The following is a 24860-nucleotide window of genomic DNA, read 5'->3' as shown; positions in this document are numbered from 1 at the left end:
TATTTGTGGGAAGATTTTTGATGACTGATTGGATCTCTTTGCTTGTGATGGGTTGGTTGAGTTCTTCTATTTCTTCTCTGGTCAGTCTAGGTTGTTCATATGTTTCCAGGAAATTGTCCATTTCCTCTACATTATCCAGTTTGTTGCCATACAGTTGTTCATAGTATCGTCTCATAATTTTTTTAATTTCTTCAGGATCTGCAGTTATGTCACCTTTTTCATTCATTATTTTGTTTATATGGGTCTTCTCTCTTTTTGATTTTGTCAGTCTAGCTAGGGGCTTGTCAATCTTGTTGATCTTCTCAAAGAACCAACTTTTGGTGATATTATCCTCTCTATTGTTTTTTTTGTTCTCTATGTCATTTATTTCTGCTTTAATCCTTGTTATTTCTTTTCTTCTACTTGGTTTAGGATTGGTTTGCTGTTCATTTTCTAGCTTCTTCAGTTGATCCATTAGTTCTTTGATTTTGGCTCTTTCTTCCTTTTTAATATATGCGTTTAGTGCTATAAATTTCCCCCTTAGCACTGCTTTTGCTGCATCCCATAGGTTTTGGTATGTTGTGTTCTCATTTTCGTTCGTCTCTATATATTTAGCAATTTCTCTTGCTATTTCTTCTTTAACCCACTGATTGTTTAGGAGTGTGTTGTTTAACCTCCAGGTATTTGTGAATTTTCTAAGTCTCTGATGGTTATTGACTTCTAATTGTATTCCATTGTGGTCAGAGAATGTGCTTTGAATAATTTCAATCTTTTTAAATTTATTGAGGCTTGTTTTATGTCCCAGCATATGATCTATTCTGGAGAAAGTTCCGTGAGCACTAGAAAGTATGTGTATCCTGGTGATTTGGGATGTAATGTCCTGTATATGTCTGTTAAATCTAATTCATTTATCAGATTGTTTAGGTTTTCAATTTCCTTATTGGTCTTCTGTCTGGTTGATCTATCTATAGGAGAGAGTGATGTGTTGAAGTCTCCCACAATTATTGTGGAAACATCAATTGCTTCCTTTAGTTTTGCCAGTGTTTCTCTCATGTATTTTGTGGCACCTTGGTTGGGTGCATAGACATTTACGATTGTTATTTCTTCTTGCTGAATTGCCCCTTTTATTAGTATGTAGTGGCCTTCTTTGTCTCTCAAAACATCCCTGCATTTGAAGTCTATTTTATCTGAGATTAATATTGCTACACCTGCTTTCTTTTGGCTGTAGCTTGCATGAAATATTTTTTTCCATCCTTTCACTTTCAGTTTTCTTTGTGTCCCTATGTCTAAGATGAGTCTCTTGTATGCAACATATTGATGGTTCATTTTTTTTGATCCATTCTGCGAATCTATATCTTTTAATTGGGGAGTTTAATCCATTTACATTCAACGTTATAACCGTGAAGGCATTTCTTGAATCAGCCATCTTATCCTTTGGTTTATGTTTGCCATATTTTTCCCCTCTCTCTATTAATATCCTTTATTGTACCCATACCGAATCTCTTTAGTACTGAACCTTTCTCCAAGTCTCTCTGTCCTGTCTTTGTTTCTCTGTCTGTAGGGCTCCCTTTAGTATCTCCAGTAGGGCAGGTCTCTTGTTAGCAAATTCTCTCAGCATTTCTTTGTCTGTGAAAAATTTAAGCTCTCCCTCAAATTTGAAGGAGAGCTTTGCTGGATAAAGTATTCTTGGCTGGAAATTCCTCTCACTCAGAATTTTAAATATATCGTGCCACTGCCTTCTCGCCTCCATGGTGGCTGCTGAGTAGTCACTACTTAGTCTTATGCTGTTTCCTTTGTATGTGGTGAATTGCTTTTGTCTTGCTGCTTTCAGAACTTGCTCCTTCTCTTCCGTGTTTGACAGTGTGATCAGAATATGTCTCGGAGTGGGTTTATTTGGATTTATTCTATTTGGAGTTCGCTGAGCATTTATGATTAGTGTATTTATGTTGTTTAGAAGATTTGGAAAGTTTTCCCCAACAATTTCTTTGAATACTCTTCCTAGACCTTTACCCTTTTCTTCCCCTTCTGGAACACCAATGAGTCTTATATTAGGACGTTTTATATTATCTATCATATCCCTGAGGTCCGTTTCGATTTTTTCGATTTTTTTTCCCCATTCTTTCTTTTATGCTTTCATTTTCCATTCTGTCATCTTCCAGGTCACTGATTCGTTGTTCAACTTCCTCTAGTCTTGTACTATGAGTGTCCAGAATCTTTTTAATGTGGTCAACAGTTTCTTTAATTTCCATAAGATCACCTATTTTTTTATTTAGTCTTGCAATGTCTTCTTTATGCTCTTCTAGGGTCTTCTTGATATCCTTTGTATTCTGTACTATGGTCTCATTGGCTTGGGTTATCCATATCGTCTGGTTTTTTCATATGCTTTATAATTTTCTGTTGTTTTTGGCCTCGTGGCATTTGCTGAACTTGATAGGGTTCTTTTAGGATTTGTAGACCAATTGAAGTCCTTATCTCTAATTTATCAGATCTACAGCTTCGTGGAGTACACTTTCTCTAACTAACCAGCAGGTGGCGTCCACGAGCCACCTGTTCTCCACAAGCCAGTTCTCCCCTGCTTAGCCTTTTTGGTGAGTGGGAGAGTGAGTCTTGTGGGGTCCAATTGGTGTACCAAGCTTGCGTGTGTAGTTGGTGTTGCCTGCCCTGTATGTGGGGCATGTTTCTGGGCAGTCGGGGAGGGGGGGTGGCGCTAACAATCAAATCTCCCTGGTGATCCTAGAGTTTTAAAGCTGCTGCAATAGTCTAATCCTTCAGTTCAGTCCTGCCACAGTTTGTCTCTGCCACTGACCCACAAGTCCTTGGTATTGGCGTATGGCTCCTGAGACTTGCAAGTGGGCCCCTCTTCCAGGCTGTGCACCCGGGGTCCTCTGTTGAGGGATGACTGTGCTATGTCACAGGTGAGTGCCGTCCCCTCAGGGCAGTTCTGGGCTGCTGGGCTGTGTAGGGAGGCTCCCAGTCTGCTCAAATGATGGCTGAATGGGGCTTTGTTAATTCACACTGCTCCACCTTCCCAACTCTGGGACAATCAGCTGAGGTTGCAGGGAAGGCTAATGTCCACGCCCAGTTTTGTGGTGTGTGCCTGTTATTTGAAGCCCTTCCGTCACACTGGGTTGTCTGGGGCAGCTCTGGGCTATGGGGCTGGTGATGGGCAGGAGTGTTTCCTGTCCACCAGGATGGTGGCTGTGAGCGGACACCCCCGTTTTCTTGGGAAGTTGTGGTGTTTAGTGAATTTTCTCAGCCACTGAATTATTGCCTTTTGTCTCAGAGCTCTCTTAGTTCTGCTCTTGACTTGACGTGCCCAAATTGAAAGTCTTTGAAGCTTTCTGTATTGGGCTTCTTAGAGTAATTGTTTTAGAAAAAGAAAAAAGGATTAAAAAAAAAAAAAAAAAAAAAGGGTCCTCCTCAGAGATCTAATGGGTTATTGAAATGCTAAGAGAGAAAGCAACCAGGGCCATTAAGGAAAGGTCCACAGGGCAGAGAGATCGGCTTTTCTTTGGGATTTGCATATGAGCCTTAGGGCCTGAGCTCCTCCCTTCCCCTTTCTGTGTTCACCAGAACTCTAAAAATCCTCTGCTTTTATTTTGGAGTTTTTCGTGTTGTTTTTTTTTTTCTATGCCTGTCTCCTCTCTGCTGGGCTGGCTGCTCACACATTCTCTGGTGTCTGGTCTGTGTCTATCTATGGTTGGAGTCTGGATCAGTAGAATGAGTTTCCGATAAGAGCAGCCACTGCAGTTCTCCCTTCTCCTTCCCGGAGCTGACAGCCCCTCCTCCCACGGGACTGAGCCTGGCAGGGAGGGGCGCGGGTCCCCTGGCCGCAAAAACTTACAGATTTCGCCGATCTCAGCAGTTCGACATTTTCATGAGTGTTGTATGAAGTATGCCCAAAGACAGATTTCTCTGTGGTGTCCAGTCCACGCAGTTCCTGGCTTTCTACCTACTTTCCTGGAGGAGTAACTAAAACATCGCATATGGTTTTTTTAATTCATTTTTATTGCGATATATTCACATACCATACAGTCATCCAAAGTGTACAATCAGTTGTTCACAGTGCCATCATATAGTGCCATCATTTAGTTGTGCATTCATCACCCCGATGCATTTTTTGAATATTTTCCTTGTACCAGAAAAAGTGAAAAAAAATAAAAAATAAATAAAAAATAAAAGTAAAAAGAACACCCAAATCACCCCACCACCACCACCACCTTATTTTTCATTTAGTTTTTTGTTACCATTTTCTACTCATCCATCCATACACTGGATAAAAGGCCTGCGATCCGCAAGGCTTTCACAATCACAGTCATCCCTTGTAAGCTGTATTGCTAAACAGTCATCTTCAAGAGTCCAGGCTACTGGGTTGTAGTTTGATAGTTTCAGGCATTTATTTTTAGCTATTTCACTGCACTAAAACCTAAAAAGAGTTATCTGTATAGTGCATAAGAGCTCCCACCAGAGTGACCTCTTGACTCCATTTGGAATCTCTCAGCCATGGAAACCTTTGTTTCGTTTCATATCCATCCCCTTTTGGTCAAGAAGATGTTCTCAATCCCACAGATGCCAGTTCCAGATTCATCCCCGGGAGTCATACCCCACGTTGCCGGGGAGATTTACACCCCTCAGAATCAGATCCCACTTAGGGGAGAGGGCAGTGAGTTCAACACCGAGTTGGCTTAGCTAGAGAGAGAGGGCCACATCTGAGCAACAAAGAGGTACTCGGGGAGACTGTCAGGCACATTTATAAGCAGGTTTAGCCTCTCCTTTGCAGTAAGGAGCCTCATAAGGGAAAGTCCCATTACAGAGGGCTCAGCACTTCGAACCGTGAGACCTCAATGTTTTTGAGACATCAGCAACAATCCAGGTGAGGGGGCCCTGAGTATATATATTTTTATTCTCTGCCCAAATTACTTTGGGATGTGTCGCTATTTCACATTAACCTATTGCGTATGGTTTTGAAGTTAGTGATTAACACAGTGCTAACTACAATTCAAGTCTTTTGAGTCCAGTGTTTTTCTGTTATTCTGTATGGTCCCAACTCAACTTCCTACAGTTTGTATAAATTTGTTGTTTGGTTACAAGAAAAATGTAATTATTCTTTATTGCTGTTGAATTTGTCATTAAAACTATGACTATAAATTTCTATTTCTTATTTAAAGAAAATAAGTAGAAAAAATATACATTCATTAAACTATTTTAACCATGTTAGTATTCCAGAGGGGAGACCTGACATGTAGTTCCTACTTCACAGTATGAGTTTCATTAGTTGAGGTGACCTTGTCCTCATTCTGGTTACTTTTGAGCCCTCTCTAGCCCCATAGAATATCTGTTTCACAGAATTTGATGCAAGCTTAGGTATTTCATGCACAGAGCTGTCAATGTTAATACCTATTCCCACCATAATTCCCTGAGTTAAGAGGTAGCATGATGCTTGTGGCTTTAACTATGATTCTCGTTTTAAACTTTCTGTAATGCTAAATAAAATTGTTGTGTAAACTCAGAAATTGCAAATTAAAAAGAGGAAAATAAAAATCACCCATTAGGCAGTACCTAGAGATACTGATTATACTTTACGAAGTCTCATATAGACTCCTTGGGTCTATACCTCAGTGTTTTTTTTTTTAATTTTTATTAGAGAAATTGTGGGTTTATAGAACAATCACACTGTGGCAATTTGCGGTTTCTGGCTGAAGCTTGCATAAGAGTAACCTCCAAAATAACCACTCAACTCTGTTTGAAATCTCTTAGCCACTGAGACTTTATTTTGTTACCTTTCTTTTTCTCCTTTTGATCAAAAAGGCATTGTCAATCCCGCCATATGCTTCATGTTTAAACAAAATGGTGTCATACCATAGATAGTCTTAACTTGCATTTTACAATTTTCCATATAAATATATCCTCATTATAGAATATTCAGATAATAGAGAAGTGAATAAACATAGAAGCTTTCCTTTCTCATGGTCCAGGGCTCACCATTGTTAATAGTTTGTATAGGATTCCTAAGTTTTTTTAGTACCTAGACACATGAAATAAACACACGTGAATGGTACCATAATTTATTTAGCTATTATTCTTGATGGACCTTTAGCTTGTCTCCAGTTTATCTTTTTAATAAAATAATGATAGAATAAACATTTGTATTTTTATTCAAGTATTGCTACCTAAAAATAGATTGGCCAGGTCAGTCATACTTTATTTTCTTTGGCTAAGTATTGCTGAAATGCTGTTTTCTTCACAACCTGTACCAATACTATATCCCTTGATCTAGTGAGGTAGAATATCTTTTAACATGTTTAGTAGCTTTTTATGTTTCTTTTGGGAATTATCTTTTTGTAATTGTCTGTGTAGTATTTCAGAATTTGATGAACCACAACCATTTTTCAGTCCTTTATAATAATTATATCCAGTTTATTTGTTTTCTGAGATACCAAGAAGCATTAACATTGAATTTAGAATGTAATTCAAATTTTGGGGCTGGAATTAATTCTGTGTGTTTCTGACGAGCATAGAAGTTTACAATTTTGTGGAAATCAGATGCTTAATTCTGTGTGAGTTTGTATTACTTCATAATGTATGTTGTTTTCCTTCTGTGATTGTTTTGAAGGAAAACAAAGTAGATATACAGATTTTTTTAAATCTCTTGTCTACACAGAGAGAAGAGCAGAGACCGTGAAAGGGAACGAGAGCGGGAAAGAGAGAGAGAACGAGAACGGGAACGGGAGAGGGAACGGGAGCGAGAGAGAGAGCGAGAAAGGGAACGGGAACGAGAAAGAGAGAAAGACAAAAAACGCGATCGAGAAGAAGATGAAGAAGATGCATATGAACGAAGAAAACTAGAAAGAAAACTCCGAGAGAAAGAAGCTGCATATCAAGAGGTAAATTTAAAAATGCCTGTATATTTAAAGCCTGCTACTAGCAGGTTATTCAAAATTTGTAGATCTTTTTGTATAGCATTTTAAAGCTTTGACAATTTTTTTAGCGTCTTAAGAATTGGGAAATCCGAGAACGAAAGAAAACCCGCGAATATGAAAAAGAGGCTGAAAGAGAAGAAGAAAGAAGAAGAGAAATGGTAAGATTCTAGGTATTTTTAAAGTGCAATCTCGCAGATAAGATTCATATCAAATCCTTACTGTTAATTAGAAGTAACTTGATAATTAAAATTTGTATGCTTCCTGTTCATAGATAATTTAATTTTTGCATTTCAGACAACATTGAGACAATTTCAGTACTCAAATCTTTTTCCCTCCTATTTTTCATTCTTTGTACAGTTTTGGTAAACTGTCATAGTGAAATGTAGAGAAATGAGAATATACAGGATGTTCTTTGATTTAGCATCTGCAAAGTTGGTTGAATTTGGGGAGGCTTTGATATTGTTCTGTATAATTGCAGTGCATTTGGATGAAGCAAATAATGTGGGAAGAACTCTGCTTTTTTATAGCAAATCAAACTTACTGTCTATAAAGCATTTGCAAATTATAGTTTTTCCTTATTTTACCATGTTATCCTTTCTTTTAACTACATGATAATTGTTAAAATGGATTTTGTCTTTTCCATTTCCTTTGTTAATAAACTGTAACAGTGAAGTGATTGCCATAGGTTTTTACTGAGTAAAATGATGAAAAGAAAATGTATTTCATCATAATATTTTCTTCAGCAGTATGTTCCATGTTTTCTCCAGTTTGGAGATTATTATTCCAAAAACTTCACTGACGTTAGAAAGCTTGTTCAAATAGCTTTTGAACAGAGACATACAGAGAAGTTTTGTAAGTAACCAAAAGGGCATGTGCAGCAATAGATAGTATGGGATTTCCGGATATTAGATACTCTAATGTCATGCAATTATTTAAGATTATTTAAATTTCCCTGTAGCTCCCATTCTGGAATTTCTTTTTCATCCCCAGATTAGAAAATAGGCAAGAGAACAATATAGCAAATGATATAATTATTTGAAGGGATGTTTGCCATCAACAACATTGTGGAGTAACTTGAAATGATTCTGTAAATCTGAAACCTTTCCAGTGAAAAATTTCTATTATTTTTTGTTTAGGAGATAAAAATATTCAGTTATGTAAACAGTTACTTGCTCATTAAAAAAGTTAGCAACACAAGGATATAAAGTAAAAAGTGAAGGTTTCTACCCCTCTGCTCAAGAATAGTAACTTCTGTATATATTTTATCATGTACTTTTCTTGTTTGTGTCCATACTTTAACAAATTATTGTTTTAGATATTCATAAGTATTGTCACTGCCACTGAACAATCTGTCCCTTTGTTTGACAAATTGAGAGTGCACATTGTTGTGGTAGTGTAAAAGAATGACTAATGGTCCTTACTTTGGAAACACTGGGTACTATAGCAAGGGAGATGGGGGTTTCTCTAGACAGGAAGTGTGTCTTTAGGGTATCATGAAGTTGGTTTGTAAATATTTTGGGTGTGCGTAGAAAGAATGACTAATTCTGCCTTTGGGGGAGGGCTTTATAGAGATAGATGGTTAGCTTGGGGAAGTTATTATAGAGAGGTGGCATTTGAATTAAATGGAATGTGTTGTAATTACTGTAGGTAGAAACCTATCATAATTTACTGTGCATAGTTGTTAGATACGATAATTGTTGTATCTGAAATTCCAAGAATTAGAGTAAGACAGTCATATATTTTCATGGTTTACTCTAGTTAAGGAGTCATTACCTTCAGATTGAAGTGTGGTAACATGAATTAAATTTTTAATCCTACATTTCATAAAAAAAACTACCTCCTGTAACTTTATCTACAAAATGAAATTTAAAATATTTTTGCCTATTTTAGACAGTTAACAATTTTGTTTCATGGTATGCCCGGGTTTCATTAGAATACAATTGCTATTTTTTGAAGAATTTATTCAGGGAGGATATTTATTGTAGCAACACTATATGTGGTTTTTGTTACATCAGTGAGTCTCATAAATCTGACTTGTTTTACGTGTAAAAGATAAAGGGTATCTAATATGATTTACGCTTAATATATGAAGTAGAATTATATAGAGTTTAAGTGATATGGATAAGAAAAATATCTGTTCTCAAGAACGAATGAGGGATAATCTAAATGACTTTTCATGCTAATTTTGCATACTTTTTCGTCCATTTCCCCATAGGCAAAAGAAGCTAAACGACTAAAGGAATTCTTAGAAGACTATGATGATGATAGAGATGATCCCAAATATTACAGGTAAAGAAGCTTTTATAAACTTATACTTTTCGCTTTTTGTTAGGTGTAATTTTCCCTCATCTACCAAAGAGTACAAGTTCACTAAGTGGAAAAAGAGAAATCTTCAAATTCCATCTCATAATCACCCTATAGCTGATGATATGCTGTTTTCTGGAGGAAAAATAGCTGTTGAAAAATGATCAATAATTCTCTGCATCTTTTTTGGGGAAATGCCAATGATAGTAGTGTAGCAGTTTTTTTTACTTCAGTGTATTTAAATAGGACTGATTTTTGTAACTCTACGGTTGCCTAAAACTTTTTGTTTTCAAGGATTTGGGGAATGATATGTAGTATCCTGACCCATCCGACCCCACACACATCCCCAAAACAAAAAATTGATAAATTACTGTGAAATGCGAGTCTGCCTGCCTTCTCTCATCTTTTTTGTTCTCATGGCATTTCTTAACTACTTCTATCCTAGCACTTAACATAAAATTGTCTTCAGAGTTCGCTCTGTAAGTTCCCTGATGGTATGAATGGTGTCTAGAGGGTCTGACATGCAGGCATGAAGTGAAGACATTTACTATATAAATTTAACTTAATACGGTAGCCAAAATAGTCAAAACACTAGAATTAGCAACTTAATTGAAAGTGCCAAAGGATTTGACTTTGATGTAGAAATGTTACAAAATCATAAAGAGTCAGTGCATAACTTGAACATTTTGAGATGTAATGAACTGCTAGTTAAATAGATTGATAGATATAATCTCTCCTTTCTATTGATTACACACTACTTCTTTCTGGGATTTTTCCACAATGGAAATAATTATTTGAGAATAGAGAACTATTCTTAGTGGTGTTAATGCTACTTATGTTAGTTTTTCACAGCTTGGCATTGAAGAAAAGACAAATTATGTCTTGGGGGTAGGGGAATTTCCCTTTGGAACAGATACAAAATGAACTGTCTCTTCTTTCCTCTGAAAACTACCTTTCTGCTTGTTTTCTAGTGACTTCAGCACAAGGCATGCTGATAAATGACAAGATGGGCAGTGCTTACTTATTAAGCACTAACATGTAGAGAGCAGATAGTCTTCAGTCTCTTTGCATGCAGCTTTTAGTATTGATGACAATTGATGTTGGAGATGTGAAATAGTTGATGATATGGATATTAAATGCGGCCTGTGATTTACTTTTGCAGGGGAAGTGCTCTTCAGAAAAGGTTGCGTGATAGGGAAAAGGAAATGGAAGCAGATGAACGGGATAGGAAGAGAGAAAAGGAAGAGTTGGAGGAAATCAGGCAGCGCCTTTTGGCAGAAGGACACCCAGATCCAGATGCAGAGCTCCAAAGGGTGAGATAACTGTCTGTTAACATCCATAATTATTTTGTTTTAAGGTTACCTCATAATCTTAAGCAAGCCAACTCTGCTGTCAGTTTTGTTTATAGTTGAGAAAAATATACTTTATGCTTCATTTATCTTGCTATTTTGTGGATGGATGTTAGTATTTCCTTTTTACACAAATCATCAGTATTGATTGATTTGTAACTTTAAGCATTTTACATATGTCTTATCCCTTTGTTTTCTGTGAAGTATTTACCTAAGTTAAAGGAATGTCTTAAACTTGCTAGAAACCTGTCTTTACTGTAATTTGCTCTGATGCTTAAAACTTTTTGTGGTTTGAGTTCCTTCTTTCACTTCATCACAAATGTTATGTTTCAAAAATAAAGATGTTTTCATGAACATCTTGAAAAAGAAACAATCACAGGACATGACATACCCTATTTTTGCATTTAAGAATAGTGTGTCATTTTAATTTTTAATACATATCATGAATCTAATATTATGAATTCTTCATATAATTTTTTTTACCTGTTATATGCTTTTGGTTAGCAGAGATCATGTACATATCCCTTTTGCTTTTCAAAATGTTCCTTTATTTTGTTACAGTGAATACTTACGAGTAAGTAGAAAGTTCAGACAACAAAGAAAAAGATAATGAAATTAAAATCCATCTAAATTCTTATATATACTTATATATATCAACTATAGCTATATATAAGTCAACTATTATAAATGCTGTTGTGAACAACCTTTTAAATGTTATCACAGATGTATATTTATATCCTCCTCACACAAAAGTTTTATAAGTGGGATTGCTATTTTCTAATGAGCTCTTTAAATCAAGTACAATCTTCCACCCGGATTTTACCAGTTTATAGCCCTTATATGTCCTTCCATGTCTTCACCATCATGGCATATTGTTGGTCTTTTTAATCTTTACCATTGTAGTGTTTAAGAGTAGGGGTGTTTATTTTTAATTCTCAGAATACCAATGGGTTTAAATACCTTATAGATTATTCATTGGCCATTTGTACTTCCTTTGTGAATTGGATATTTAGATGGTGTTATGTCATGCAGAAATTTTAAGGTTTTATGTAGTTAGATATATTTTTCTACATTTGTTTTTTAAATACTCAGAAAAATTGATTATTCATCCTATTTTTATAATTTTTTTCACATTTGTATTTTTTTTTTATTATCTTTGATCATTTCATGGGGTGTTTGCTATAGGCCCATGACTCCAAAATTCCTTCTCTTACCTATTTCTTCCTTTTCCTATTGTTCATGAATTACAAAAGTGATAACCAGTCTCAGTGAAGATATAGAGAGAACAGACGATACTGCATGGCCAGACTGAGGATTTGAGTTGCCTTTGTATGTATTGTCTATAATGTTTTAAAGTAAAACATTTAGTTTTATAATTTTTAAAATTAAAGTACAAAAATATACTTTGTCCTTCAGAAATTCAGGAGACTACAGTGTAATCTTTGTTCTCTGAAGAGCCTATATAAGTCTCTGAAGAATAATAGATACAAAATAGTTTTTAAAGTTTGGCATTGTACCTAATATATTCTAGATTTACTCAATTTTTCTGAGTATAGAAACAGGCAGTATTTAAGTTATTCCTGATCAAAAAGAGAAGTAGAAATTTTAGGGCTGTGAAAAACAAAAAGAAAGTTGAATTGAGTATAGTTACAGTCTCTCCAAGTTAAAATCAGATTATTTTTGGATTATAGATGGAACAAGAGGCCGAGAGGCGCAGACAACCACAAATAAAGCAAGAACCAGAATCAGAGGAAGAGGAAGAAGAAAAGCAAGAAAAAGAAGAAAAACGAGAAGAACCTGTGGAAGAGGAAGAAGAGCCAGAGCAAAAGCCCTGTCTCAAACCAACACTGAGGCCCATCAGCTCTGCCCCATCTGTTTCCTCTGCCAGTGGGAACGCAACCCCCAACACTCCTGGGGATGAGTCTCCCTGTGGAATTATTATTCCTCACGAAAACTCACCTGATCAACAACAACCTGAGGAGCATAGGCCAAAAATAGGACTAAGTCTTAAACTGGGTATGTTAACAATTCTTTCCATCCTTTCTGCCTTCCTTTTTTCCTACAAATGCCTAAATTTTACCATAATGAAAATAAATTTATGGTGCTTGGTAGGTAGAAAGAGAATTATTCAAAAATGCTTTTCTAGCTCATGATTGTTTTCATAGTTCTACTACTGCTTCCTATATGTGCAACTGCCTCAAGTTCTGAGAAGAAGTGAAAAGTTAAATTTTCTAGCACTTGTGAGTAGTGGGTTATTTTTTTACAGTTGGGACCTTTCTCTGAGACTTGTGAAAGTATTCTATTTTACACTGCTTTTGAGGGATGGTGGGTTGTAAAATACAATATTTGAAAATTGTCACCATGTTAAGATTCTGTTTTTACTATAGGTGCTTCCAATAGTCCTGGTCAACCTAATTCTGTGAAGAGGAAGAAACTCCCTGTAGATAGTGTCTTTAATAAATTTGAGGATGAAGACAGTGATGATGTACCCCGGAAAAGAAAACTGGTTCCCTTAGATTATGGTGAAGATGATAAAAATGCTGCCAAAGGCACTGTAAACACTGAAGAAAAGCGCAAACACATAAAGAGTCTTATTGAGAAAATCCCTACAGCGAAACCTGAGCTCTTTGCTTATCCCCTTGATTGGTCTATTGTGGATTCTGTGAGTAGCATATTGCATTTCATAATGTTCAGTTGGGAATGATTTTGAATATGGCATGCAAATTCTTTTGATTCTATTCATAATAAATAAGTAGGGATCATAGCATGGTTGGAATCTTGACAAAGGAAATGTCATGGCCAGGGAAGTTAGACAGGGAAAATTCTTGGTGGTCCTTGAACTCCTTTGAAGTCTTCAAATATTAGAAACAAATAATTATACTTTGGTACATCTCAGTTTTAGTCCTTACTTCAGGTGTATATTAGGGTAAAACCTAAGGATTCTAGGTTAATATTGACCCCAGAGGGAAAGTGTGTTATTAAATCCCTCTAGTCGCATAGCTTTGCCTGATGCCTTATTTTCATACCTTTCCTCACATTTAAACTTTATTCTGAGATTTGTCTGGTTTTGTAAGTAGTTGTGATAGTCTGTATTTTAGTATAATTTTTAAATAAACATATTGTGAGTAAGTCTCAGGAAAATTTCTGAGGTTATTTGCTTCAGTAAATGTAACAAAAAACTAAAGTTTTAAAATTCACTAACCATACTTTGTTTTGTAGATACTGATGGAACGGCGAATTAGACCATGGATTAATAAGAAAATCATAGAATACATAGGTGAAGAAGAGGCTACATTAGTTGATTTTGTTTGTTCTAAGGTTAGTCTTTTACTCCTTCTACCCTTAATGTTTGTTTTGTAGTTTTAAATATTTGATACTTTTCTAAAATAAAAAATCATGTGGAGCCAAGTCCATGATCATTTCAGTTAACTAATTCAGGGCTGCTTAAATAAGCCCCTCTATCCCTTTTCAAACCCTGCCACCACCACCACCACATGTTTTTATTTCATGGGTCAAGGAGGACAAAATTGCTGGATGCTTCCAATTATTATTTCTTCCTGTCCCAGAGAATGCCATGCCAAACCCTTGTTTTAATGATTAGAATGCTGCCTAACTATAGCTTGTCTCCTCAACCCCTTTGTCAGTCAACTGTCTTTTGGAAGTGGAGGAAAATAGCCCCCTCCATATCATAAGTGAGTGGTTATTGATTATTGTATTCTAGACTTTGTTGTTGACAGGTACTGTAGTAAGCATTTTATAGAACTTAATCTCCTTTAAACCTCCCAACAACCTTAAGTATATGTTGCTAATGTTATCCCTCATGTGGCTCAATGAGACATTGTGTCTTGGCCAAAGTTATATGATCAATTATAATAAATATTAGCGCTAAGCTTGTGAAACCTGTGTATTTAAACACCAAGGCATACCATGTCCTTCCATTGTTTCCTGGAAGCAGTCTTAACATTAATAAGACAGTTAATATAGTAGAATATTATATTCTTTGAAGATATAACTATTTGCATTCCATCAGTACTACTCTTCATATTAGAAAGAGCACATTTAGACTACCCCTTCCATTTATAATTATCGTAGCATTAAAACGCATATAAATGAGTTCTGGCTTTGAATTAGAAGACTATTAGAACACTATAGTGATTAGGACCCACAATTTTGCTGTCAACCTTCCATTGAAGTTCATGAGATTCTAGGGAATTACAAGATTTATAGAAAGGTTTCTTAGCCACAAGAACTTCCCGTAGCAGTTTGAGAGTTTGTACCTTAAAGTTTCTTGATTAACATTGCTAATTTTTTGTTTATTTTCAAAGTGGCAATTATTTGTTTGTTTCTCTCCTCCTCCCCACCAGGTTATGGCTCACAGTTCACCTCAGAGCATTTTAGACGATGTTGCCATGGTAAGTTAGAAATTCACTATTACTAATTATTTATGTATATGAACAGACTGTAGCTTCTGAGTTTGATTTGTTTTTCTATGTTAGTTTCAGAATCTTTCTTTTTATAGATCTGAGTTAAAATTTGCATATGCATTAAGAGGTTAAAAGCAACCCAAAGCAAGATATCATCACACAACACTAAAATTAGAGTTGTTTTTTTTTTTTTAAGCCAGTTGCCTCTCCCCTTCCTTTGGCTTTGTGTGCATAAAAATAAATCTTGGATTTATTCATACATTTATGAAATGCTTACTGGATTGAGTAGTGCATTAGGTGCTAGGGCATAAAAGGAGGAACATTTGCCCTTGAAGAGCTAGTAGGAAGACAAGTGTACACGTATTAATACTATAATATACTTGCTAGAATGGAGGTATATAAAAAAAAAATCATAGGATTAGAGAATAGGATCTAGAACATCTGATTGTAACTGAGGGGTAGTTAGAGAAAGCAAAATACTAATTATCGTCTCAACCAAGCCGTGAAGATAGTATAACCATTTTGTCCTTGGGCAGGTGTCTGTTGGTCATTAGTTAGGCACCAAATTGCCAGTTGTATTTCCTTTGGTATTAGAGTAGGGTCTATGGTTGCATTCACCTTACATTGCGATTTTTGTGGAGGAAAAAAAAAAAAAAAAAGGGATCGGAAAGAGAATTGCAAGGATGAGAGAGAGTGATGGAAATAATGGGTACTGTGCTCCATGCTAGGTAGAGAAGAGAATATAGTTATCCCTTCTACATCATGGGTTTTAGGTGTCACATCTCACGATCTGGAAAATCTGTGTAAAATTTTTTGGCTCTCCCTTCGTACCAGAGAAGTCTGAATTTTTCTTTTTCTTTTGTGGGTGTTTACAGTACTTGTAAAATTTGAGTTACATATGCATATTTTCTGCATTTGGGAGTTCCTAAACTTTTTCTGTGTTGTCTTCTGGCCTTGACATATTATCTGCAGCTTCTGCAAAACCCCCAAAATTCCCGTTTAATTTCTTATGCCTACCTGTGATGTCTCTTAATTGTGATGAGGAAAGTTGCAATGGGGAAAGTAGCAATTTGGAAGGGGTCACTGTTATACAAGAAGAGAGCTGGTGGTTAGAATGAATTAAGGACTGGTGTTTCCAGCTAAGTCATGAAAGGTGTATTAGAATTAAAAAAAAATAATGGAAAGAGAGGTTGTGGTCAGAGGATGGAATGTCAAAATTTAAGAATATAGTGCTGGATAAGTCCAGATGATGGCATTGGGAGAGGATTTATGGAGCTGTGTTGATATCATTCTTCGGGATGTTGATTAACTTTAAGCCTGGGTCATGCACATAGGTGTTGAAATTCTTGGGTGTTGGAACAGGGATTAGAGAGAAGTAATGGAACTAGATGACAGAGTGCTCATTTAATGGGGGAGGAACAGGTGATTGCTAGATACCTGCTGTTGGAGTGAAAAGGGTGGTATATAGTGAGAATTCATGAATCTCAGTGGAGCTGGGTTTTTTGAAGATAGAAATAGTGAGCCATCAGAATGCTGCCAGTTATTTCCCCCTTCCTGTAATATAGAAATGAAGGCATTGGGAGTGAGGAACTACCTAAAAGAGCTACAGAGTTGGTGTTCTAGGGGAATAGAACAGGTTTCGGTGAGGAGATCAAAAGGCTAATGAAAGAAATTAAGGATAGTTAGAATAGAATGGAATAGGGGCAGAGTGAAGATGAGTTAAGAGAAAGGAAGAAACATGAAATAGAATATGAGATAATAGGTGACTGGAGGAACTTGCGTTTTGAACTGCAGTGAAGGAGGGCAGTGAGGGGCATAGTGGGTTTCCAAACCAAAAGGAGCTCGGAGGTCAGTTGTTTTTTTTTGTCCAGGCCCTATATGATGTCTATAGCCAGGTGAGATTCATTTTCTGCTGCTCAGCCAACCTGATGCAGCTATTGTTTAGAACCTGATAAAACATTTGTGAAACAAATATTGCCTCCAGCTTAGACAAAAAAAAAGTGTAAATTGGTCCCCATCTTTGGGAGAGAAATGTGAACTTCCCTAAGCTTCCAGCTTCTCTATAGATTATCCCTGGTGTAGAGAGAGGTTGTCATAGTTAGACCCAAATAAAGGAATTTTTAAATTTTCTGCTAATTTTTGGCCTTAGCAGAGTTGCAGTCACTCACTGTCAGTGAAGATTTTGTGTATCAGTGTTAATCTAGTCTGATATATAGAAACATTCTGATACTGTATTATTGACTCTTTGCTGCTTACTTCTCTTACATGGTTTTTTGATTATTTTGTGGATCACTGTTGATCACTGTGGGAGGAAATCATATTGATCCAATGTTAGATCAGTTTTGGGCCCTCTATATGTCTCTTGAATGAAGAGATTGAATTTTTAATGCAAGTAGTATTTTTTCCTCATTTTGCATTAATTAATGAACTTTAGTTGCATTTTGTACTTAAATCTGTATTACTTGCAGCATAGGTCTTGACCTGTTGTTTGATGACAGTGTTCATTAGAATGTTTACTGTATATCAGACATTGTATTAAGTTCTTTACATGTATTCTCATTTAATGTTTAATTCAGTGTCATACACATAATAAGTGCTTGATAAATGTTAAATTGTAAGATTTTTTATGGGGGATAAATGCAATAACTGAAGTTATTTTATAGTTGTATATTTAATTCTGCTTAAATTACTATGTTCTTTATAACAAGCATTTGCTTTCTTTAGGAAATAAGTTTTGCCAGACATGGATAAATGTAGTATCTGTAAAGGTAAAATAAGAGTAAAAGAATAAAAGTTAAGTCAGAAAGATGCTGTGGTGTCAGTGTTTAAGTAAGCCATGGAATTTTCTGAATGATTTTTTTTTTTTTTTTTGTAATTTACATGTATTACTTAATACATTTCTCACATTAGACAGATTTCCTTTAAGTCTTTTATTGATAAAATCCTTTTTTGTATTGGTCACTATTGTCAGAGATGCTGCTGATTATCTTACATGTGTTCCATTGTTTTTCTCCTCTAGGTACTTGATGAAGAAGCAGAAGTTTTTATAGTCAAAATGTGGAGATTATTGATATATGAAACAGAAGCCAAGAAAATTGGTCTTGTGAAGTAAAACTCCTTTTTTCATTTAGAGCTCCATTTCAGATTTCTTCTTTCTCATCATTCAAAGGACTTTGAAGTTTTCTTTGTCCTCAAAGACATTTGTGAGACCTGTAATTTTTTTTAATGTAGAAAATGTGAATTTTTTTTTTTTTTCGGTCCTCTGATTTGTTGATCCCCTGTGTTGTAAAGTCATCTGAGTCCTGCCTTGGTTCTCTTTATATTCACCAGGTACAAATTACTGGTATGTTTTATAAACTGCAGCTACTGTACACAGCCTATCTGATATAATCTTGTTCTGCTGATTTGTTCCTTGTAAATATTAAAATGACTCCCCAATTCTTTTGCAGAATTGCACTTAATGTTGAACTGTACTGTATAGGAACCCACACGAACAATTCTAGTTGAAAGAATACCACTCATACCTATTATCCATCTTTGATAAGAAATGGCAAGTCCTGGTAAAGGTGTGGAATTTAACATTAGAATGCAAAAATTAGTAGACAGTCTATTCCTTCTGTATTTCTGGATGAATGTGTTTGTGTGAATGTATGTGTAAAAGTCTTAACATTTCCCTAATTTTCTTTGGAAGGCTCGCATAAACATTTCCTAATTGCAGAATGGAATCATAAAGGAAGAGTAATACTGTGCCAACCCCAGTGTCCGGGAAAATTAGGTTATTAGTCTCTCAGATAATGGTATTCTTTTGTGGTAAGCAACTGGCTGCTTCAGCCTCTCTTTTAAGCGATTATAAATCATAGTGACCCCCCCACCCCCAATAATTTCATTGTTCAGAAATGAGGCAGATACTTAGATTCTTCATAGTTGTATTTAATGCATTTTTCTATTAATTGGGCCTTGGTTTACTTTTGCTGTACCCCTTTGTAAAACAACTTCCTTCCTAAAGCATAAGTGAAAAAAAAAATCCTTTTATATTTAATTTTAAAAACAAAGATAAAATTAGGCCATAGTAGACACTAGGAAAAGTTTGATAAAACAAATAAAATTGAGCTTGGTACTTTACAAAGTTTACATCTTATTTCTAAGGAAAAAGTAAATCATTTTAAGGCAGTTCCTGGTCACTAATTTTTTGCTGTCATTTTTTTCTGTGAACAGTTTGTATCTTTGTGTGTACATGTACACACACCCATACTTTGAGTTGCCTCTGCTCATCAAAGTTGAAATACATACTGATGATGTGCTTAGAGACTCATATGAGCTGTTTTATTGTAGATCAGAACTTAGGAGCAAAATTACCTGAAAATGTAACATGTTTTAAACAGTTGATTACACAAATTAGGTGCAGCTGTTTCCATATCAGTATATTTATTTAAAAGAATGATAAAGATTGGCCTGTTAGAAAAGCATAACTGTGAGCTTGGGTTACTAGATTTTTTTACATCTTAAGAAGACATTTGAAAATACTGTTCTTAACATTGGAACACAAAACTGCTCCATTGTGTAAATATTTCAAATATTAAAAATGTATATATTCTTTCAGAATCTTGTCAAATAAATGGCATCATGTTGCAGTTGTGCAATGCATACTAGAAAACTTGAAAAGATGCACTGAAATTTTGGTGGACTTGATTTTTATGAGTATTGGTAGCTGAAGGCCAAAGAGGCCATTTACCTTAATTACTCCTTACTTATTTGGATTAATCTATACAGCTATAGAACTATCCTTTTTAGTGTTAAAATATCTTAAATTCTGGTTTCCCAAAAATTTCAGAAAGATGCTTTTTGCCATTTACAAATTTATTTACTAGTCTTTTCTCAGATCCACTTGTACCCTATTCCCAGCCTAAGACCTTTTTGAGGAGTTGGTTATACCTCTATATTTTCTTAACATAGTGTACAGTTTCTGCTTCTGAGGCTTTGTAGTAGGTTGTTATTTAGCCTATATTAACAGGCAGGTTTATTCGGGTAGATTTAATTTCACTTACTTTGAGTTCTCCTGCTCTTTCAACTGTACTTAAAGAACACTACTAAAAGTTAGAGATACTCCTTATATGAAACCCTTGGGGGCAAATAGCACCCTCAGTAGAGTTTGTGTGAAGGATCCCAAATTCAAATAGTAACATTTCTGCAGCAGAACAGAGATCGTCACAACTAAGTGGGGTAAAGACCACTAATAGCATGTCAGTTCAAGTCAGGTTTTCCACCCAGCTTAATGAAAAACCTATAGGTTTTCAGAGCTTCTTGTTAAGAATTGCATATAAAGAATTGGACAGGTATAAACTGGTATATTCTAATATCTGGGAAAATAGTAAATTGCTTGGGCTTTCTGGATTGTCTTTACCATGTTTGTATGAATTAGTTTCAGTTTCGAAATCATTTAGTAAATTATATTTCCTATTCGAGTTATAAAAACTATGAAAATCTTGAGAACCACTCTTGATCTAGCACTTGAAAATCTAAATATGAACATCTGTACAGAGAAAAAGTAAGTTATTCGAGGTAGTGTTTCTCAAACTTGAATGTGCATTTGAATCACTTAGGGGATCTTGTTAAAATGCAGACTCTGGTTTAGTAGGCCTGGAATGGGGCCTAAAATTTTACACTTCTAACCAGCTTCTGGGTGATTCCAAGGACTACACTTTGATTAGTAAGCAGTTCAAGTATCTACTCAGTACTATTTTATTCTAAAACTATACCAGTGCAACTTTTCTTTCTAAAGAGAAACATTTTTCTGAGGCAAATATACAGGTACATGTTATGTGTGTTCATAAACATAAAGTAATCTAAAATGATGCCTGAGATCAACCCTAGTAGTAGTCTAGGCTTTATTCCCCAGAACGTTTTCTCAGAATTCTTTGTTATTACCTACTCTGCATTTGAGCATAGTGCTTCCATACAAACTGTTTAATAGTAGGAGCTAATGATTCTTTTTGTGGAGAGTGCTATTTCAGATATTAATCAGACATGAATCCAGATATAGTGGACATGCTGAGAAAACAGTGGGCTTGAGGGCCAAATTGAACTAAAACACTTATCACTTTCTCCTTTTAACATGAAGTAAATTTTTTAAATATGTAAATAAAATATTAACAGGTATACAGTGTTTATATGAGGCTTGTTTATCCAGCTCTAATAGTTATGAATGTTCCCAATTTCTACTCCCAGAAATGAAATTGAGTAATAGTTTTGCTCAGCCATAGAGGATGAAATTGACTTGTGAAAGCCACTGGAAATAGAGGAGAATCCCAAGTAGGCAAAGAAACAAACAGTCTAGGTGTCAAGAAGAAAACTGGAAAATTCATATATGCATATATATATATATATATATAAATTTTTTTTAACCCAGGAGGTATTACTATTACATTCATTCTCTAGACCAAAGTGAGCTTATGATAAACTGGTAGATTTTTTGAAATGTAATTGTGGTAAGTTATTGAAGTATTTATGTTTGTTTATATGCATTTAAATGCTTACATTTTTATATTTATTTTACAGACAGATTTTGCTTTTTATTTCATTATTTGACTCATGTGAAGGTCACATTAGGAATGGCAGTCTAAAATGCCCAGGAAAAAAGATAATTTCTATTAAAAATGAATAAAGATTTTTTCAAGCCATGTTGTTTGAATTAAATGACATTCCAAGTCTGCCTACTCTGCCACTTCATGTGTTAATTGGATTGATGACTCTTAGATTCTTGTGCACAGAGTGGGAGCTAAAAAATGAAACCTTCCTTTTTGTGTGTTTACTTCTGAAGCTCATGGTATAGAAGACATGGCCATTTTTGCCTAAATGGATAACCTTACTATGTCTTAACCATTAGAATTTCTATTGCAATTGTATGTTTATATTATATATATATATTCATTCACCGAACATTTATCAAACATTTGATATGTGCCTTTCAAGTTATAAGCTAGGTGGAAATGAATACAGACAATTGAACTCCTCTTACTACCTCATAGTTGATGTTGAAGAAGGAATAATTACAATAATTGGAGAAATGCTAATAACATAAAGTACTGTAAGAACTGTCGGATTTGATCAGCTAACTTCAAGGTTGAGGAGAGAGGGATGATAGGAAGATTCTCAGCAAATATGTAGAAGAGACCATCAAGGTCACCTGGTCTATTCTACCTGGATATCTAGAGGCCTGTATGGGATTCTAATTCATTATCTAGATTACACTAATAAATAGTAACTAGTAGTGACAAGTGGTAAGTTAAAGTTAAAAATCCAGTTGTAGTCACAACAGCCACGTGACTAATTAAAATACAGTTTTTTGCACGATTTACATTTCAAATGCTCAATAGTCACATATAGGTGGAGGCTACTATAGTGAAAATAGTTCATAGAACATGTTTGCAGAAAGTTACTTTGGACAGTGCTGCTGTAGATACTGTATGGCCCTAAGGTCAGAGGAAGTGCTTATTAATAAAATGCCTACATAGAAAGAAAGCTTTTTGAGCTAATCTGTGTAAGCAAAAAAGGTAAGTTGTGAAGTTGAAAAGTTATTTAAACAATTATTTTTTCCCGTTTTGTATAACAAGAACTAGTGAGCATCTTACATTGTAGAATCCAGAAACTGATTTTTTTTTGTCAATATTACAGTATTGGTAAAGGTAGTACTCACGTTAAGAGTTGTGTGTTACTGTAATTAGAAAATGAATTTTCATTTTATTAAGTACATTATTAAGCCAAGCTTTTTAAGAGCAAGGGGGTGGTGGTGGTAGCAAAGTTTGTGGTTAAAATGGGAATTGGATATAATAGAACAGTGACAGCCATATTCCAAATTTAAGGCTGGGAATACAAGATGGATGAGATAAATCCAGCCCCTGATCTCAAGTAGGTTCTCATTCTAAGGAGATCCTAATTCTTCGAAAGAATTAGAAGAGAGCAAGAATGTGGTCAAGCACTGAGCTCTGTTGATAATATTTTAATCTCATCAACTCTGCTTTCCTGCCATTGGAAACACGGCAGTGACTTGTATATAAAGGCAAAGATTTGATTGTTTCTCTCATCTAGCAAATAACTCTCAAAAGTTAAGGAAAAAAAAAAAAAAAGGTTATTAGGCATGGTTGCCTCGACACTAGCTTTCCAGTTTATGGCAACATCCATCTTAAACCTTTCTGCAATTAACGGTGGGTAATACATCCATACCCTCTGTAGTCCTCACCCCCCTGGCTCTCTTTTTCTAACCTGCAGGGTTTTTTTTTAATTCAGTTTTATTGAGATATATTCACATCATACAGTCTGTGGTGTACAATTAACTGTTCACAGTACCGTCATATAGTAGTGCATTCATCACCCCAATCTAGTTTTTGAACATTTTCCTTGATAGCCGAAAAACTAAAAATAAGTATAAAAATTAAAAGTAAAAAAGAACACCCAGATCACCCCTGCCACCGTATTTTTCATTTAGTTTTTGTCCCTTTTTCTCATCCATCCATACACTCGATAGAGGGAGTGTGATCCACAAGACTTTCACAATCACACTGTCACCCCTTGTAAGCTACATTGTTAATCGTCTTCAAGAGTCAAGGCTACTGGGTTGGCGTTTGATAGTTTCGGGTATTTACTTCTAGCTATTCCAATACATTAAACCTAAAAAGGATTATCTATGTAGTGCGTAAGAGTGCCCATCAGAGTGACCTCTTGATTCCATTTGAAATCTCAGCCACTGAAACAGTATGTTTCATTTTGCATCTCCCTTTTGCTCAAGATGTTCTCAATCCCACGATGTCGGTCTAGATTCATCTTCAGAAGTCATATTCTGCATTGCCAGATAGATTTACACCTCTGGGAGTCAGATCCCATGTAGGGGGGAGGGCAGTGAGTTCACCTGCTGAAGTTGGGTAAGCTAGAGAGAGAGCACCACATCTGCGCACAAAGAGGTACTTGGGGGGGGGGAGACTTAGGCACAATTATAAGCAGGTTTAGCCTCCTTAGCAGTAATGAGCTTCATAAGGGCAAGCCCCAAGTTAGAGGGCTCGGCAGACCAAACATCATCAATCCAGTCTAATCTGCAGTTTTTTGTGCCTTGCTCAGTATTTCCAATATCTTTTTCCCTAGTCTGGTATGTTTTAAAAACAGACTTTCCCTGGATCTTGTCTCCTCTCCCTTCACCACTGAGATTCCAGGAAGAGTAGCTTTGTAGTATACTACTGCAAATTTCTCACTCATATCGTCAGTAACTGTTCTCAGCACTTGGGATATGCAAGCGAACAAAGTGAGCAAACAGGTAAAAATTCTTACCCATGTGTATCTTTTAATGACTGTGTATGTGTGAGGAGGGGGCACAGATAAGGACTTTTAAAAAAGTTTTCCTGCCAAATTTTACCCCGTTAGTGGAAGATTACTTTTGCTGTTAAGTTCTTATACATAAAAACCTAGACTCTGTTGATGAATTGGGGCAGAATTGGGAGTGGAGAGAATAGGAAAGAGATTCGGAAATTGATGCTCTAGGAATGTGAAAGTGTTTTTTGTTTGTTTGTTTGTTTTTGGGGGGGTTCAAACAAAAAAAAATTAATTTGACCAGATGCGATATATCCTTAATTTGTCAGTTTTCTGATTGCCTGAGTTTCAACATTTCGCTGTTGTTCAACTTTGCATTTACATACTGGTATTCGTTGTTTGTAGCCTTCAGATGAATGTGTGAGTGTGGTATGATGCTGAAGATTGTTGGTTCTGTTTTCACTGCAATTTGGAAGAAAAGCTGGTGGGTGCCAAAAGCAAATGACTGCTGACCCACCCACTGTGTACAAGAATAGCTAGGTCTTGGGGTTCCAAAAGTAAGACCCAAAGTCCCATTTTTCTGCTCACCA

The 24860-nt window shown here is 35.6% G+C and overlaps 1 protein-coding gene across 4 annotated transcripts in view; it reads left to right on the top strand.

The window, feature by feature from the left end:
* RBM25 (RNA binding motif protein 25) overlaps nt 1-21653 on the top strand; it is a 62761-nt gene extending 41108 nt beyond the window's left edge. For all 4 annotated transcript variants that reach the window (XM_037832366.1, XM_037832367.1, XM_037832368.1 and 1 more), the window contains 9 exons: nt 6641-6863; nt 6968-7057; nt 9115-9188; nt 10366-10516; nt 12244-12568; nt 12940-13214; nt 13772-13870; nt 14917-14964; nt 17996-21653. In XM_037832366.1, coding sequence (XP_037688294.1) covers nt 6641-6863; nt 6968-7057; nt 9115-9188; nt 10366-10516; nt 12244-12568; nt 12940-13214; nt 13772-13870; nt 14917-14964; nt 17996-18088 — 1378 coding nt within the window. In that variant the 3' untranslated portion in view covers nt 18089-21653. The remainder of the gene's footprint in view (nt 1-6640; nt 6864-6967; nt 7058-9114; nt 9189-10365; nt 10517-12243; nt 12569-12939; nt 13215-13771; nt 13871-14916; nt 14965-17995) is intronic.
* The last annotated feature ends 3207 nt before the right edge of the window (nt 21654-24860 follow it).

The sequence above is a fragment of the Choloepus didactylus genome, chromosome 4, assembly GCF_015220235.1.
Source record: "Choloepus didactylus isolate mChoDid1 chromosome 4, mChoDid1.pri, whole genome shotgun sequence".
Lineage (NCBI taxonomy): Eukaryota > Metazoa > Chordata > Mammalia > Pilosa > Megalonychidae > Choloepus > Choloepus didactylus.
This window is presented reverse-complemented; position numbering and strand designations above follow the sequence as displayed.